Source organism: Arvicola amphibius, chromosome 12 (genome assembly GCF_903992535.2).
Source record: "Arvicola amphibius chromosome 12, mArvAmp1.2, whole genome shotgun sequence".
Classification (NCBI taxonomy): domain Eukaryota; kingdom Metazoa; phylum Chordata; class Mammalia; order Rodentia; family Cricetidae; genus Arvicola; species Arvicola amphibius.
In genome coordinates, this window is record NC_052058.2 from 20267019 (window position 1) to 20286669 (window position 19651).

Sequence of the window (19651 nt, forward strand, 5' to 3'; positions counted from 1 at the left end):
AGAGGAGTTTTTTTTCTTGCAGTTGATGGGAACTAGCACAGATACTCACAACTGATCAATGAGTAGAGAATAAAAACGTTTGGAGTGTTCTGAGTTAAATGGTATTCTTTAACACAGGGCGGAGACACAGAAATTCACAATGACTGTGACAGCATGAACAAGATCTTGGCTAACTTAAACCAGACAAAGTCTCAGCATGGTGGATAGGAGATACGCACAAAGTATCCCCCTTGGGTGGCAATCTACAGCCATTTGATAGCTGCTGTGAGAAAGTTGCTTTTCTGTAATAAAATGAGTACTGTTTTATAAATAACACTCAAGGGCAGGCCCTATGCCCAAGAGAAATTAGCCTACAAAAGTTGGATTCAACGGGGAAGAAAGAGGAGAGGAGAGGAGAGGAGAGGAGAGGAGAGGAGAGGAGAGGAGAGGAGAGAGAGAGAGAGAGAGAGAGAGAGAGAGAGAGAGAGAGAGAGAGAGAGAGAGAGAGAGAGTCATAAAGCATAATGTTGGAGAGGTAGGAATTTGAATGTAGATTTGGGAGAAGCTGGGAGATATGATCAAAATGTATTGCATGAAATTTTCAAAGGATAAATAAAAAGATTATTACAAAATGTTTTGTCTTTAAACAATAGGATGGATGGGTGGGTGGCATTCTGAAGGTAGTAGAAGTGCATTTATTTGGGGATCCTCTAGATCTATAAAACTGTCAGGAGCCACCTTTTGGGGGTGATTTTGCCGGGCTCCTAGCCTCAGCAGGTCCAAATGTTCCAAAGTACGGGGATGAGAATTAGAAATGTTAAATAGGAGGAACAGAAATAAGAAAGAATCACAGAGATTTACGATATGACTGGAAAGGCAACTCAGGTTACTGTATACCGAGTTTTGAGTTCCGAGTACTGAGTCTGTGCAGTATTTAATTTTCCATACACTTTTATACCCCAATACAAAAAGGGGGAAAATAAAAAAAATACAAAAAATGCTTTAAAGTTATACACAGAACTACCAGAACAGTTGCTTGCTTCAATAGTTTAAGACATCAAGCCATTAATTCATGAGAAAAGCATTCTGTTGTTTCGGCAGTGAACCTACCCTAGACCAAGTATCCTGAAGGCAGCCACTCCCTAGGTCAAATCTCCTAACTCAAAAGGAGCAGAATTATGCTTGAATTCTCTGACTTTTGGTCAGGGTGGATAGGATACATCTCTCTGGGCCATCTCAATGGCCAAAACACCAAGTAACCACACCCTAGGTCAGTGGTGTAGCCACACATATTAACAACTTTGAGCAATTTCAAACTCTGACCTTCAGACAAAGTGGAATACGCTCACTTTTTTTTTTTTTTTGGCCTCCACATAGAACAAGTATTGCTCTTTTTTTTAAAGAATTAATTTTTAAGCATTGCATATATTTGTACATCTGTGTAAGGAGATACAAGAAGCAATTGAGTACCCTGGAACTGGGGTGACAGGCAGCTGTGAATAACCTGATTTGGGTACTGGGGACTGAACTCCAATTTTCTACAGTAACGTGAAGAGCCTCTAAATGGTGAGCCACCTCTCGAGTTCCCTAGACACTTCCTTATAGTCAATGTTTGATCTTTCAATTACAAAGATATTCAGATGTATAAATATTTCTTAGTACTGGTTGATAAGTAAGTTCCCACTTTCTAATGGTCACATTACAAGAAATAGCTAGTTAAATAGAATAATTAGTGCAAGGTAAGCCTGTTTTTTGACAATAGTCCAGCTCCTATCCTTTCATATATTATACGAGATGTAAATGCTTAGGATCACTAATAATGACACAGATGAGTCATCAGGACACACAACACACTCCATCCTTCTCACAACGATGCTCTCTGATTGGTTTATTCCTTTCTTTTGAGACATATTTTGTTACATATATGTGTACTAAATGTTATTATATTATACATGTTCATAATAATGTTACTCTAAATCTCAGAATAAAGACGAACCAGGTGAATTAAAGTTTTTAAAACAAAGACAATGTTATTTTTACTGAAAACCATATGCTAGAAGCTATGGTATAAAGATTTTTGTTGTCACTGTCAATAAATTTTTATAAGAAAATATTGTATAATAAATTAAATTTCATAGAGATTGGTTTACCTTACCAATACAAAGTAATTGATCATTATATAAGCTATAATGTAGACTCAAATTTGTGAAATTTCAAACATAAGCCCAATAGACTAGTGTTTACTACTCAAGAAAATTGCTAAATAATCTAAGAAACATTTATTTTTACTCCAAATTTTATTCAATAAAAAATCATCATTTAAGAAACAGTTATATGATTTATGTTAAATCATGTAAATCTGAACACACATGTATTAGGTAAAAAACATATTTGGCAAAAATTCTAAACATGATTCACCAGTATCTGAAGTTATAAAATCACAGCATCCTATGATAGCTACTGAGGGCCGTGAATACTTTGCAGTCTCTGGGGTCAAGCTGTCTGCGGCTCCAGCAGATATTGTAATGGTTATGATAACACTAAAGGCCAGGCAGTCCTAGCCACCACTTCAATACCTGACAAAGAGAAGAATGAGATGCTTCATTTCTCCTCTCTGACTCTTGATGATCCCTCAGTCAATATGTCACATCTGTCCTTGACCTTCATTCTGCCACCCATCATCACAGCATCCCTGTTCTCATCAGCTGCCTTTTCAGGGCCTCCTTGATTTCCTTGTTGCACAAACTGTAGATAAAGGGGTTAAGAAAAGGGGTAACCACAGAGTAGACAACTGTCAAGGCTCGGTCATAATCAAGAAAGTAACTCTTCTTCAGCCACACATACATGAAGAGGATGCTGCCATTGATGATGAGAACCACAGTGCAGTGGGAGACATGTGGAGAAGGCCTTCTTCTTGCCTGCAGCAGAAGGAATCCTGAGCTCTTTGAAGATTATCTGTAGGAGCTCAGAACCTGCAGAAATGTGGCCAGGATCTTGCAGGAGTTTACAATAAAATCTACCATGACATTGATTTCAAAATAAGAAGACCCTGTTGATAATATGAATAGTGAGAAGATGCATATGGCTTTCTTTACCAGGACAATCAATGGTCATTGTATTAGAAAACTGGAAAGGCAGACAACCAAGACCATGAAAAAAAACTTACATTTACATACTAATCTTATGACTGTTTGCTTTAAAACATATGCAGAGGATGAGATATTTTGAGACATGGGTAAACTCACATTAGATCCTAGAGACAGTGAATGGCTTTTGAGAACAGAAAACTTTCTGAATGGCATCTTTCATGTCTTTGTTCCTCAGGCTATAGATTATAGGATTGAAAAATGGGGCAAGGACAGCAAACATTAGTGCGATGATCTTCTCCAGTATTGGCTGGAAAGTGACGGAGAAGTGCAAGTACATGAGAGCCACGCTCCCGAAAAACAGCAGGAATATGGTGATGTGGGCTGAGCATGTGGAGAATGCCTTCTGCCGGCTCTCACCAGATGGAAACCTCAGGACCACAGTGACGATTCTTAAATAGGAAAGTGTGATGATGGAGACACAGGTCAGGATAGAGATAGCATGGATGACATCTTCAACCAGAATCATAGACGTGTCTGCACACGCCAAGAGAAGTACAGGTTCTAAATCACAGAAGAGCTGGTGGATATGATTGGGGCCACAGAAGGGCAGAGTAGATATCCACACAATCTCTGGGAGGAGCATGAGGAAGCCGAGGATAAAGGAGCCTGTGCAAAGCTGTGTGCACAGATGTGGAGTTATGATGATTGCATAGCGGAGTGGGTTACAGATGGCAACATATCTGTCAATGGCCATTATTGTGAGGACCAAGCCTTCTGTGACTCCAAAGGAATGGAAAAAATACATCTGCAGCAGGCAACCAATGAAGGAAATGGTCTTCTCTCTGCTGACTAGGTTGTAGAGCATTCTGGGAATGGTCACTGTGGTATAACAAATCTCCAGGAAGGAAAAGATGCTGATGAAACTGTACATGGGATTGTGCAGACGGACATCCAGTTGCACAGCCAAGAAGATCATGGAGTTTCCAACAACAATGAACATGTAAATACAAAGAAGAAGGATGAAGAACAAAAGGCCACCATCCTCAAACTGAGGGAAATCAGAAAAATAGAATTCTATCACCTTTGTATGATTCTCTTTATCCATATTTTCAGCATTTATTAGCTGGCTGAAGGAATAAATACAATCAGCACTCAAGTAAGAGGACAAATATACAAAATTTTAACCAAAATTGTAAAATTCTCAATATTAAACCAATTAAATAAAATATATTAAAGTATTATCAGATTTGTAAATTTTTTGCTAAGTATATTTAGTTGTCAACTATTCTGTTTTTCTAAGAAACAATTGACTATTTAGAAATGTAAGTTGGTATGCACTGCTGACTGACAATGTGGTATTGTAGAAGCTGCCTTTTACTACATAATCTAAGGGAAATTATTTTAAATAAAGATTATTTTCAGATACAATCAGTATGAAATTAATTTAGTTGAACCCATCCCTCATTATGACAAGCAAAATGGCTTTGGTTGTAGAAAAGTGAACAGAAATGTGTGCTATCAAGAAGCAACCATATATTGAAAATAATACTTGATGCAAAATTATGTGATCAAGATCTGATCAAATACCTCTGTAAGTGTACATACATCTGGCTGATGATCCATTCAGTCTTTTGCTTCTTCATGAGAGGGAGATTCATCAGCGTATTTCAACAGAAAGTTACCTTTTCTGCTTGTGAGAGTATTTTTTTAACACATTGTCTTTGACAAAAAATTTCATTCATTCTACTAACCTAAAGCTGGAATATAGTGAGCATCTGACTCAGGTTTAATGGTGTTTCTAGGAGTATTTGCTACAATACTTTACAAGATGGAAGTCTAAACTGTGTCTTTAGTCAAATTCAATTGTTTGACAGTGCAAGATCTGAAGGCTGGACCTAGAAAAAAGGCAAACTCTGGATAGCCACGCAAAACAGCCACTTATCTGAGAGCTAAGACATAATACAGACACTCTTTTAAAAGGATGAACAAGCATCCACCCACAAGGGAGAGTGAGAGTGCAAGCATAAGCCAAGGATTTTGCTTGCTTTCTAGTGATCTTGTAGAACAGTAAATCTACAGTTAAACATAAATACTATGAAAAATAAATTCCCTTTTAGTATTTCTTCATGAAAACTTTTTCCTTAAAAATGATGCTCACAGTAAAAGTAATCTATGTTCTGTTTCTTTTCTTATGCTGTTACTGAGATTCTTCACCTAATATTTCTTGGTCCAGATCAGTCCCTCAGGTAACTGAGGCAAGATTTCTTAAATGCAAAAGGGATTTGCTAAAATATTGCATGGGTGAGGGCTGCCTAAAGACCCCAAAGCTTGCTTCTAAGCCTAAAAAAATGAGAAATCATGGGTATTCTTAAAAGAATTTTAATGTCTTACTGGTCTGCAATAACATGATATATGTATAATTGTGCGGTGAGTCAAATTACTCTGTCAATAATATAATTTACAACCACAATATTGAAACTTGAAATAGGAAAAGGGAAGAATTATACAAAAAATATAAATAAAAAAGTATTCCTCTATTCTCTGGTGAAGAGGAACAACCAGAATCTCTACTAGTAAGCTACAGTCATTGTAGGGGTTTCTTTATTCCTGGGTGTCTTTTCTGACTCTGATATATAACATATAGGCATCCTAGACTATGATTGATTCCATGATTAAGAAGTGATAATAAATGTAATAGATGTAATATCACAATATCACAGATTAAATTTAATAGATCATTTCTCTATGTATTTGTGATGATTTTCTATAGTCAAAGAGTACAACCAACCCCCCAAAGCCTCCATGCCTAAGCTACAGTCTCCCTGCCTCATGCGTTGCCACGACCTCAACAATGATTCTTGGGGTCTTTTCATCTTATACTCACTTCTTCCAGAAACCTCTTTTTCCCCAAATATCTGATTTCTTTGCAGTTCAACAAATAGGAAGGCTATAACTACCCATACTAGGTTTCTTAGGGAATAAACAATGGGAAAAGACTTTATTTTGACACATTTCCCAGGGCTTAGGGAAAAGCTGCTTAAACCCCAAGTGCCTAATTAGGGAACTTTGTTCCATGCTTCCATTTCACAAGGACTCCATCCCTATGGGAACCAAGGATTTGACATCATGCTTGATAGTAGAGGTCATGAGATAGCTGATTTGTTTTCTCAATGGGCCATGAGAGAATTGTTTCTATTACACAATGTCAGGCAGACTAAGGCAGGGGATGAATTAGAAACAAAAGGAATGAAGCTCAGAGTCTCTGGCTCATAGTTCTTATTGTCTTTATGCACTTGCATGAGCCTTTCCAGCAGCATGTGAGGATATCACAATTCTGAAGCATATGACATAGATGTGAATTCAGTAGGACTTCTTCAGGAAGATTCAGATGATGAAACCTTTAGAGAAGAAGTGAGGTTCTCACTGAGATATGTCACATTTTACTGACCACAAAGATTTCTTCACACCTTGTACATAAAAGGTGTATTGATAAGCACACATGAGCAAGCCCATAGAGAGATAGGAAAAGTCCATCATAGAGTGGGTAGAAAATACAAGTACATGAATATATTTACTTTTAATTATTTTCCTAAATTTTAAAACTGATTTTGAATCTAGTATGTACAGGAGGATAATGTTGGACAAAAATCAAATAAATAGCACATTAATATCTTCTCTCATGAAAATATGTTTATCACAGGAATGAAAGTTTAAGCATCTAATGTTATGGTAGTAGTGGCTATAGATAGGAAACAGCATTTGAAAAATATTTTTAATTAAAAATTACTTAATGGTGACTTCTGTAAAAAATTGACACTGAGTACTAAGATTTTTAAGAGTTTATTTCTGTCCAAGACCCTCTATAAGCATTTGATGGATAAGTGAAACAAGTTTAGAGCTTGTGTAGCAACCAAAGGCAGCCACACTCTGCCTTCATGACAGCTTTCCTGCAAGGAGTTTTACGATCTGCTTGTGTTCTCAGACTTGTCTTCTCCCATGCAGAGATACTGCTTCTGCAGGTGCCTTGCTTATCTGTGGATCCCTAAGCAGCCCCTCTCTACTTTTCATAGGATCATTACATAGGATTATTCATTAGGCATAGTTTTATAATAAATCATTCATTCAAAATTATTTTGGAGATTTATTTATGTTAATATATTTATCTCCAGCTTTGAAATAAAAGTATTTTTGTCTCCTGACAGTGAAGCAGGTAGGCTGACTGCAGATCTTCACGTTTCCTGCTCTTACAGATTCAATCCCCCAATTGTTTCCCTCACACTATTGCAAGCCATCTGGTGTGACCTCTCTTCACTTTCTGGCCTCATTCCAAGGAGCCCAAATAAGCGGATCCTGGTGAAACACTCTGCTTTCCCCTCTCTTGTGAATTCCCTCAGACCCCTTGCCTAATCTTACTCCTAAATACCAGTACCCAGTACTTAGAAACATAGTCTACCTGGAACCTCCAGTGGCCATACCTTATAGATATGATCCACAGAAAATTTCCTACCAGGTAGCACACAGCCACAATGCTACTCTAAAATCAGAGGAAAAAAACTGAAACCATGGACCAACACTCTAACTCAACAAAGATAAAACAGCACCTAGAACTATAATCTTTGAATACCTAACTGTTTAGATTCCAGGGTAAAAATACAGACAACAGCAGCAAGAACAATATGTCTCCATTAGTGCCCAGTAGTCCTACTACAGCACACCTGAGTGTTCCAACAATGCTGAAACAAAAGAAAAAAACCTTAAACTTTCTGTACAACTAAGATAGAGCTCCTTAAAAAAGAAATTAATAAATATTGTGAAGAAATCTAGGGGAAAAAAACAAAGGAAGAGTAGATAGCAATGAATAAACCGTTCAAGACCTGAAAAGTGGAAACAGAATAAATAAGGAAAACCCAAAGCAAGGGAATAATGGAAAGGACAGATATAGAAATTTAAACAAGAACTAGAGGGTCAAGATTGATCAACATAATACAAAAAGTAGATGATAGAATCTCAGGTGTTGAAAATTCAAATAAAAGAAACTATACAAAGACCATATCTAGAAATAATAATAATAGACAATAAAAGACAAAGGAAAAGAAATTCAGGTCAAAAGTCCAGAAACAATTTTCATCAAAATCATAGAAGAAAATTTAGCTAACCTAAAGAAGATGCGCATAAAGGTACAAGGATCATACAGTGCACCAAATAAATTGGACAAGAAGAGAAAGTCCCCTCAGTAATCAAAACACTAAACAAACAGAACAAAGAAAGAATATAAAAGCAACAAAGGGGAAAATGTAATATAAAAGCAGACCTATGAAAACGACATCTGACTTCTCAATGGAGACCCTAAAAGACAGAAGGAACTGGATAGATGTACTGCAGACTCAAAGAGACCACAGACGCCAGCCCAAACTACTATAACAAGTAAAACTTTTCATCAGCATATATGGATAAAATAAGACATTCCACGATAAAAACCAAACTTAAACAATGTCTATTTATAAATTTATACCACAGAAAGTACTAGAAGGAAGACTCCAATGTAAGGAGGCTAACTAAACCAATGAAAACAAAGAGGGAAAATCAGGCCACCGAAATCAAACACACACACCCCACAACCACCATCACAACCACCACCATCAAACAGCAACAGAAATCAATAATCATTGATCTTTGGTATCTCTCGTCACCATCAGTTTCAATTACCCAGTAAAAAAACACAGGCTAATATGATAAATGTGAAAACAGCCACTATCTTTCTACTACATCCAGGTAAAACACAACAATATCAAAAATAAACATTATCTCAGGGTAAAATTTGGAAAAGATATTACAGAGGTGAGTGTGTACCTGACTGGCCTGCTGGATGCCCCAGAAAGGGAGCACAAGTACCCTCCAATCCCCTAAATTTTCTGGCCATTCAGCAGGAGCTTCTCTCCCCGACTACTGCCTTTCTCTTCTTATCCCATCCCAGCTTGCCCCCAGGCACCCCTTCCCATCTGTTGGGTCACAGGATCCCCCAACTCAGCCTGCTATGGGGCTGAGGGTCTGGGGAAAAAGTGGTGAGGGCAACTGCTGCAGGAGTATCTTTGTTCCACCAAGCCTGCACCCAGTAAGCCCACCCTTTTGTCTGTGACGTCCCTGGCAGCAAGTAGCCCTGATTTTGTACCAGAAGAGCCATCCAGAGACGTCCCTGGCCAGCAAGTGGCCCTAATCCTGTACCAGAAGATCTGTCCAGAGGGCCTACTTCAGAGTGGAGAGAAGCTGAGAGACAACTCCAGTGCTGAGGGGACCTAAGAGAGGGCAGACCAAGAAAGACCTCCAAATACACAGGTAGCCACAGGAAAGATCAGACCAAGCTGCCAAGACATTCCTAACAGCATTTGAAGGAAGAGATGGGCAGGCACCAATGCAAGAATTCCTCCAACAATCTGAAAAACAACATGATAACTCCAGAATCCAGTGAACATACAACAGGAAGACTTGAACACCCTAATCCAGAAGAAGTAGAAGAAATAGACTTTAGACGTAACATTATGAAAATGTTAGAGACCATTAAACAGGATGTGAAAAAATCCTTTAAAGAAATGGATGAGAAGACTAATAAAAAGTTAGAAGAAATGAATAAATCCCTCAAAGATACCCAAGAAAACCAAGAAAAAACAATCAAACAGGTAAGGGAAACAGTTCAAGACCTGAAAACTGAAATGGAGGCAATGAAGAAAACACAAACCAAGAGATGGCAGGAAATGGAAAATCTGGGTAAACAAACAGAAACTAAAGAGACAAGTATAACCAACAGAATACAAGAGATAGAAGAAAGAATCTCAGATGCTGAAGATACAATAGAGGAAATAAACGCACTGATCAAAGAAAACAGCAAATCCAACAAATTCTTATCACAAAACATCCAGGAAATCTAGGATACCATAAAAAGAACAAACCTAAGAATAATAGGGGTAGAAGAAGAAGAAGAATTACAGCTCAAAGGCCCAGAAGATATATTCAACAAAAATATAGAAGAAAACTTTCCCAATCTAAAGAAAGATACTTTTATGAAGGTACAAGAAGCATACAAAACACCAAATAGACTGGATCAAAAAAAGCATGCCCTCGCCATATAATAATCAAAACACAAAACTACAGAATAAAGAAAGAATATTAAGAGCTGCAAAGGAAAAAGGTCAAGTAATATATAAAGGTAAACCTATCAGAATTACACCTGAATTCTCTATGGAAACAATGAAAGCCAGAAAGTCTTGGATAGATGTGCTGCAGAAACTAAGAGACCATGGATGCAAGCCCAGACTACTATACCCAGCCAAGCTTTCTTTCACCATCAATGGAGAAAACAAAATATTCCAGGATAAAAACAAATTTGAACAATACGTAGCCACAACCCAACCTTACAGAAAGTAATAGAAGGAAAATCACAACCTAGGGAACCAAACAACACCCACAATAACTCAGACATCTAACAATCCTCTACCAGCACAACTGAAAGAAGGGAAAAACACAAACTCTACAACCAAAAAAAAATCAAAGTTAACAACCATTGGTCATTAATATCACTTAATATCAATGGATTCAAGTCACCTATAAAAAGGCACAGGTTAAGAGAATGGATGCAAAAATAGAATCCAACATTCTGCTATTTACAAGAAACACACCTCAATCACAAAGACAGACATTTACTCAGAATAAAGGGTTGGGAAAAGGCTTTTCAAGCAAACGGACCTAAGAAACAAGCAGGTGTGGCTATACTAATATCTAACAAAATTGATTTCAAACCAAAATCAATCAGAAGAGATTGAGATGGACAGTTCATACTCATGACAGGAACAATTAATCAGGATGAAGTCTCAATCCTGAATACCTATGCCCCAATATAAAAGCAGCCACATATGTAAAATAAAAAACATTATTAGAACTCAAAGCACACATCAAACCCCACACACAAATAGTAGGAGACTTCAACACTCCTCTCTCACCAATGGACAGGTAAAGCAGACAGAAACCTAACAGAAATAAGAGAACTAATGGAGGTAATGAATCAAATGGACTTCACAGACATCTATAGAACATTCTATCCAAATAGGAAAGAATATACCTTCTTCTCAGAATCTCATGGATTCTTCTCAAAAATTGATCACATACTCGGTAACAAAGCAAGCTTCCACAGATACAAATAATTTTAGTAACCACCTGTGTCTAATTGGATCAAAATGGAATAAAGTAAGAATTTAACAACAATTCTACCCCAAGAAAGCCTACAAACTCATGGAAACTGAACAGTCAACTACTGAACCACCCCTGGGTCAGGGAAGAAATAAAGAAAGAAATTAAAGCCTTCCTTGAATTCAACGAAAATAAAGACACAACATACGCAAACCTATGGGACACAATGAAAACAGTGCTAAGAGGAAAGTTCATAGCTCTAAGTGCCCACATTAATAAAATGGAGAAAGCTCACATTAGAGACTTAACAGCACAGCTAAAAGCTCTAGATAAAAAAGAAGAAGACTCACCCTGGAGGAGTAGAAGACTGGAAATAATCAAACTGGGGGCTGAAATCAACAAAATAGAAACACAGAAAACAATCCAAAGAATCAATGAAACAAACAACTGGTTCTCTGAGAAAGTAAACAAGATTGACAAACCCCTATCCAAACTAATCAAAAGGCAGAGGGAGAACATGCAAATTAACAAGATCAGAAATGAAAAGGGGATATAACAAGACACTGAAGAAATTCAGAGAATCATTAGGTAGTACTACAAAAGCCTATATGCCACAAAGTTGGAAAATGTAAAAGAAATGGACTTGTTTTTAGATAAATACTATATACCAAAATTAAATCAAGACCAGGTGGACAATTTAAATATACCTATAAGTCATGAGGAAATAGAAGCTGTCATTAAAAAAACCTCCCAACCAAAAAAAAAAAAAAAAAAAAAAAAAGCCTAGGACCTGATGGTTTTAATGCAGAATTTTACCAGAACTTTCAAGAAGAGCTGATACCTATAATCCTTAATGTGTTTCACATAAAAGAAACAGAAGAGTCATTGCCAAACTCTTATTATGAAGCTACAGTTACCCTGATACCAAAACCACACAAAGACTCAACCAAGAAAGAGAATTACAAACCAATCTTGCTCATGAACATCGATGCAAAAATTCTCCATAAAATACTGGCAAACCTAATCCAAGAACACATCAGAAAAATTATCCATTATGATCAGGTAAGCTTCATCCCAGAGATGCAGTGCTGGTTCAACATATGAAAATCTATCAATGTAATCCATCATATAAATAAACTAAAAGAAAAAAATGATCATTTCATTAGATACTGAAAAAGCATTTTCAAAATTCAACACCCCTTTATGGTAAAGGTCTTGGGGAGGTTAAGGATACAAGGATCATACCTAAATATAATAAAAGCAATATACAGCAAGCCAACAGCTAATATCAAATTAAATAGAGAGAAACTCAAAGGCATTCCACTAAAATCAGGAACAAGACAAGGCTGTCCATTTTCACCATATCTCTTCTACATAGTGCTTGAAGTTCTAGCAATAGCAATAAGACAACATAAGGAGATACGGGATTCAAATTATAAAGGAAGAAGTCAGACTTTTGTTATTTGCAGATGATTGATAGTGTACATCAGTGACCCCAAAAACTCTACCAAAGAACTCCTACAGCTGATAAATACCTTCAGTGATGTGGTAGGATACAAGATCAACTAAAAAAAAAATCAGTAGCCCTCCTATACACAAATGATAGAGAAACAGAAAGGGAAATCAGAGAAATTTCACCTTTCATGATAGCCACAAATAGCATAAAGTATCTTGGGGTAACATTAACCAAGGAAGTGAAAGAGCTATTTGACAAGAACTTTAAGGCTTTGAAGAAGGAAATTGAAGAGGACACCAAGAAAATGGAAGGTTCTCCCATGTTCTTGGATGGGTAGGATCAATATAGTAAAAATGGCAATTCTACCAAAGGCAATGTATAAATTCAACGCAATCCACATAAAAATACCAAGAAAATTCATCACAGACCTTGAGAGAACAATAATCAACTTTATATGGAAAACCAAAAAAATCCAGGATAGCCAAAACAATCCTATACAATAAAGGAACTTCTGGAGGCATTACCATCCCTGACTTCAAACTCTATTACAGAGCTACAGTAATGAAAACAGCTTGGTATTGGCATATAAACAGAGACCTCAACTAACGGAATTGAATCGAAGACCCGGATATTAATCCACAAACCTATGAACACCTGAGTTTCAACAAAGGAGCTAAAAGAACAAACAAGTATATACAAGGAACAAAGAAAGTATCTTCAACAAATGGTGCCGGCATAACTGGATGTCAACCTGTAAAAGGATGAAAATAGATCCATATCTATCTATCACCATGCACAAAACTCAAATGGATTAAAGACCTCAGAAAAAACCCAACCACACTGAACCTGAAAGAGGAGAAATTGGGAAGTAGACTGCAATACATGGGCACAGGAGACCACTTCCTACATATAACCCCAGTAGCACAGACAATAAGAGCAACACAGAATAAATGGAACCTCCTGAAACTGAGAAGCTTCTGTAAAGCAAAGGACACTGTCATTAAGACAAAAAGGCATCCTACTGAATGGGAGATCTTCACCAACCCCACATCAGACAAAGATCTGATCTCCAAAATATATAAAGAACTCAAGAAAACTAGATATTAAAATTCTAAATAACCCAATTAAAAAAATGGGGGCACTGGTCTGAACAGAGAATTCTCAACAGAAGAAGTTCAAATGGCCAAAAGACACTTAAGACACTTAAGATCATGTTCAACCTCCTTAGCAATCAGGGAAATGCAAATCAAAACAACTTTGAGATTCCATCTTATACCTGTCAGATGGCAGAACCTGGAAACAACCTAGATGTCCCTCAATGGAAGAACGGATAAAGAACGTGTGGAATATTTACACATTTGAGTACTTCTCAGCAGTAAAAAATAATGACATCTTGAATTTTGCATGCAAATGGATGGAAATAGAAAACACTATCCTGAGTGAGATAACCCAGACCCAAAAAGATGAATATGGTATGTACTCACTCATAAGTGGATTCTAGCCATAAACAAAGGACATTAACCCTATAGTTCACAGGCCTAGAGAAGCCAAATAACAAGGTGAACCCAAAGAAAAACATATAGATCCTCCTGGAAATTGGAAGCAAACAACACTCCCCTGCAAAAGTTGGGAGCATGGGGGGTAGGGGTGCAGGTGGGGGAAGGGGAGAGGGGGAAAGGAAAGGGAGAAGGGAAAGACTGGGGATAGCTTGAGGGGAATGGGAGGGTGGAGATGGAGGAAGGGTGGATATAGGAGCAGAGAAGAAGATATCTATATTAAGGGAAGCATTTTAGGGCTGGCAAGAGACCTGACTCTATAGGGGATCCCAGGTGTCCACGGGGATGTCCCCAGCTAGGTAATTGATCAGCAGAAGAAAGGGTGCCTGAACTGTCCTTGCCCCACTATCACACTGATGATTATCTCGAATATCACCACAGAATCTTTATCTGGCGACGGATGGAGATAGAGACAGAGACCCTCATCAGAGCAATGGACTGAGCTCCCAAGGTTCAGTTGAAGAGCAGAAGGAGGGAGAAGACGAGCAAGGAAGTCAGGACTTCGAGGGGTTGATCCACCCACTGAGACAGTCCCAGAGAACATAGAAAACAAAGAGGATCCTAAGATAGAATTATGTGGATCTAATCTGTATGGGAAGTAGAAAAAGACACGATCTATGGAGTAAATTGGTAGCATATGAACCATGGGAGATGGTAGAAGGGGTAAAGAGAGGAGAGAAGGAAAGCAGAGAAAAATATATATAGTTCAGCAGTAAAAACTACAAGTAATAAAAAAAAAAAAACAAAAGAAGAATTCACATGCCAAAGGAGTAGATGACAAAAAAAACCAAATTCAACACTGAAACCAATAAAATAGAAATTAACAACAACAAAACAATACAGAGAATCAATAATAGTTTTTTCTTTGAGAAAAGTGATTAAAGTTGATAAAACTAAATAAAAATAGCTCAAAGTATCAAGAGATGAAAAATGAAAAAAATAGAGATGCAAATGGGGGCTCATAAAAAGAGATGCCAGGAAATCCAGAGAATAAAAAAGACATACTTATAAAAAAAAAAGTACTGGTGTGGGATATCCTTCTATATATGTGCTACTTTTATAGTTAATGAATAAAGTGGCTTTGACCTATGACAAGGCAGAATATAACCAGGCTGGAAGTGATATAGAATGCGAGAAGGCAGAGTCAAGGAGATGCCATATAGCTGTGGAAGGAGTCAGATACTGGGACCTTATTAGGTAAGCCACAGCCTCAGGGTGATACACAGAATAACAAAAGTTGGATAATTCAAAATGTAAGTGTTAGTTAACAAGAAGCCTGTGTTAATAGTCCAAACAGTGTTGTAATTAATATAGTTTCTGTGTGATCATATGGGTCTTGGAACTTGGAAATGGACAGTCTCCATTTACAGTGTATTGCACAAAATTGGAAAATATAAAAGGAATAGACAATTTTCTCAGTATATACCAACTTCCATAGTTAGATCAAAATCAATAAGCAATTTGAATGGATCTATATTTCTGAGAAAATAGAAGCAGTCTCCGAAAGTCTCCCAACCAAAGAAAAAAAAGAAAAGTAATCCGAGGACCAGATAACTTTTTAAAAAGTTATTTATTTATTTATTTATTTATTTATTTTTATTTTTTTCTATTCAAAAAATTTACACTTCCTCCCCTCCTTCCATTCCCCTCCTGCTCCCCCACTTCCCCTCCTCCCTCCTTAAGAGAGGGCAGGGAACCCTGCCCTGTGGGGAAGTCCAAGGCCCTCCTCCCTACATCCAGGCCTAGGAAGCTTTGCATCCAAATAGACTAGGGTCCCAAAAAGCCATTACATGCAGTAGAAACAAGTCCCAGTGCCTTTATCAATGGCCTCTCAGTGAGCCCCCATTGTCAGCCACAGTCAGAGTCTGGTTTGATCACATGCTCCATCAGTCCCGGTCCAGCTGGACTTGGTGATCTCCCATTTTTATCACAGAATTCTACCAGTTTTTCTTTTTCCCTCTTTTTTCTTACTACCACCTTTTCAAAGGAGAGCTAAAGCCCATATCCCTCAAATTATACTACAAAATAGAAACATGAGAAACATTACTCAATTTATTTTATGAGGCCTCAGTTACCCTGATACACAAACCCCACATGTAGACCCAACAAAGAAAGAGAATTATAGATCAATTATCCTTATGAACAAAGATTCAATAATACTGAATAAAATATTTGCAAACTGAATCCAAGAACATATCAAAGAGATGATCTACCATAATTCAGTAATCTTTATCTCAGAGATGCAAAAATGTTTCATATAAGAAAACCAATAGGTTTGGATATGTTGTGCCTTCATTTTTATTAAATTCAAAAAAGGTTGTAATTCCTTTATTTCTTCCTTGACCCAGGGGTGATTCAGTAGTTGACTGTTCAGTTTCCACTAGTTTATATGCTTTCTGGGAGTGGTATTGTTGTTGAATTCTAACTTTACTCCATGGTGGTCCGATAAGACACAGTGGATTACTCCAATTTTTATTGTATCTGTGGATGTTTGCTTTGTTACCGAGTATGTGATCAATTTTAGAGAAGGTTCCATGAGGTGCTGAGAAGAAGGTATATTCTTTTTGGTTTCAGTGGAAGGTTCTATAGATGTCTGTTAAGTCCATTTGATTCAGTACATCTGTTAGTTCTCTTATTTCTCTGTTAGGTTTCTGTCTGTTTGACCTGTCCATTGGCGCGAGTGGAGTGTTGAAGACTCCTACTATTAGTGTGTGGGTTTTGATGTGCGATTTAAGTTTTAGTAGTTTCTTTTACATATTTGGTGTTCCTTGCATTAAGGGCATAGATATTCAGGATTGAGACTTCATCTTGATTAATTGCTCCTGTTATGACTATAAAGTGCCCTTCTCCTTCTCTTCTGATTGATTTTAGTTTGAAATCAATTTTGTTAGATATTAGGATAGCCACGCCCGCTTGTTTCTTAGGACCATTTGATTCGAAAACCTTTTCCCAACACGTTACTCTATGGTAGTGTCTGTCTTTCAGGTTGAGGTGTGTTTCTTCCTCCAGGGTTTAGCCTAAAGAATATGTCTGGCCTCCCCATCCTTATCTAGCTTGGGTCCCACATTCAATAGCTCAGCCTAGTCTGGATGCTCCTACCTGCCCTGTAACTAACCTTTAGTCTTCTTTTAGAACCATGCCATGTATATCTAAACCCAGGTGCCTCTCTTGTGTCAAATCTGTCCCCACACTCCTTCTGCGGAGCAGGAAGCAAATCCTATACATAAGCCTCCTACTTTCTGTCCACCTGACTTTATTTAGAAAGAGAGAGAGAGGGAGAGAGAGAGAGAGAGAGAGAGAGAGAGCATGAAGTTGGAGAGATAACAAGTTAGGTGTAAATTTGGGAAGAGTTGGGAGATATGATCAAAATGTATTACATGAAATTTTCAAAGCATAAATAAAAAGACAGTATTACAACATGTGCTGTGCTTAAAGAAGGATGGGTGGGGTGGGATTTTAAAGGTAGTAGAAAGTGTAACTAATTGGGGGGATGCTATAGCCTCTAGATGTATAGAACTAGTATTCTTCTTTTCAAAGTAGTTATTTTGAAACAATGTGCATATTTGTGCATCTGTGTATAGAGATGTAAGAAATAATTGAGTCCCTTGGAGCTGGAGTTATAGTCAGTTGTGAGACACCTGAGGCAGGTACTGGGGCCTGAACTTCAGTCCTTTACAAGAGCAGAAATAACCTTTAAATGGTGAACCACCTCTTCAGTTCCCTAGATGCTTCCTTATAGTCAAAGTTTTATCTTTCAATTGCAAAAATATTCAGATGCATAAACAATTTTTAGTACTGGTTAGTAAGTAAATCCCCACTTTCTAATAGTCATGTTACAGGAAATAGCTATTTTAATAAAACAATTAGTGCAATGTAAATTTGTTTCCTCACAATAGCCCAGCTCCTACACTTCCATGCTTTGAAAGGAATGTAGATGCTTAGAACAACTAACAATGACACAGATGACTCACCAGGACACACAAGGATGCATTCTGAGTGGTTTATTCTGTGTGGGAATTCATTCTGCCTATAGCTTTAGGGTGTAGGCCTTAGAGCATGGCCTTGTCTACTAAGTGACAACTGATAACCTGGAGAGAAAGCATGCTAGCTTTCTTACTCTGACTGGTGCTTGATGTGGCCAGAGACCAAGTGGCAGAGAGGTGGCACAGGAATCAGCAGTGGCTTTAACCTTACTCTGTAATCTGAGAGTTTGTCTTTCTCACTGCACCCCCTTAATAAATTGGTTATTACACCTTTGTGAGTTCTTTTTTCATCAGCTCAGTTGGCAGAATATGAGAGTGTTAGTCTCAGGGTCGCGGGTTTATGCCCCACAATGGGTGCCAGAAATAAACAAGAACTCATGAAGGTATAATAGTCAATTTATGAAGGGGGTGATAATGAAAAAGACAAACTCACAGATAGAGAGTGAGGCTGAAGCCACCGCTGATCCTCCTCTCTGCTGCTTGGTCCCTGACCATGCCAAGCAAGAGCCAAAACAAGAGAGTGGGAGTGCTCACTCTCTGCAGCTTCTCAGTTGTCACATAGCAGACAAGGCCACACCCCAAAGCCAGAACTTCTGGAGGAATAAATGCTCACAATGCTATTCCTTTCTTCTGAGACAATTTTTGTTACATATATATGTACTAAATGTAACTATATTTTACATGTTCATAATAATGTGATTCTAATTCTCAGATTAAGAGGAATCAAGTGGATTAAAGTTACTAAATCTAAGAAAAATAATATTTTAAACTAGAAACTATGTATTGTGGCTTAGAGATTTTTGTTTTCACTATTAAAAGATTCCTATAAGAAACATTACATTGTAAAATCAAGATTTAAAGAGAATCGTCTACCTTACCAATACCAAGGAATTGATAAGTCATTCAATAAACTATAAATTAGACTCAAATTGTGAAATTTCACACATATACCCAATAGACTAGTGTTTTCTATTCAAGAAAATTGCTGCATAATCTAAGAAACATTTATTTTTGCTCCAAATTTTATTCAATAAGAATCATTGTTTAAGATACAAGTATATGATTTATATTAAGTCAAGTCACTTTGAGCCTACATGTATTAGATAAGAAACATAATTTGGCAATATTTCTAAGCATGATTAACAAGTATCTGAAGTTATAAAATCACAGCATCCTATGATGCTGAAGTGGTTGTGTATACTTTGCAGTCTCTGGGGTCAAGCTGTCTGCGGTATCCAGCAGATATTGTAATGACTACGATAACACTGAAGGCCAGGCAGCCCTTGCCATTACACCAACACCTGACAAAGAGAAGAATGAGATGCTTCATTTCTCCTCTTCTGACTCTTGATGAGAGTCTTAGCCATCATATATCACATCTGTCCTTGACCTTCATTCTGCCGCCCATCA

The 19651-nt window shown here is 37.5% G+C and overlaps 1 protein-coding gene across 1 annotated transcript; it reads right to left on the bottom strand.

The window, feature by feature from the left end:
* Positions 1 to 3225: 3225 nt before the first annotated feature.
* On the bottom strand, positions 3226 to 4173 carry LOC119827049 (olfactory receptor 6K3-like). The gene has a single exon (XM_038348508.1). The coding sequence runs from the start codon at positions 4171 to 4173 to the stop codon at positions 3226 to 3228; it is 948 nt and encodes a 315-aa protein (XP_038204436.1).
* Positions 4174 to 19651: the final 15478 nt, after the last annotated feature.

Bases quoted from the DNA above. Each gene is read 5' to 3' on its own strand.
- LOC119827049 (XM_038348508.1), bottom strand. From the start codon at position 4,173: ATGGATAAAGAGAATCATACAAAGGTGATAGAATTCTATTTTTCTGAT.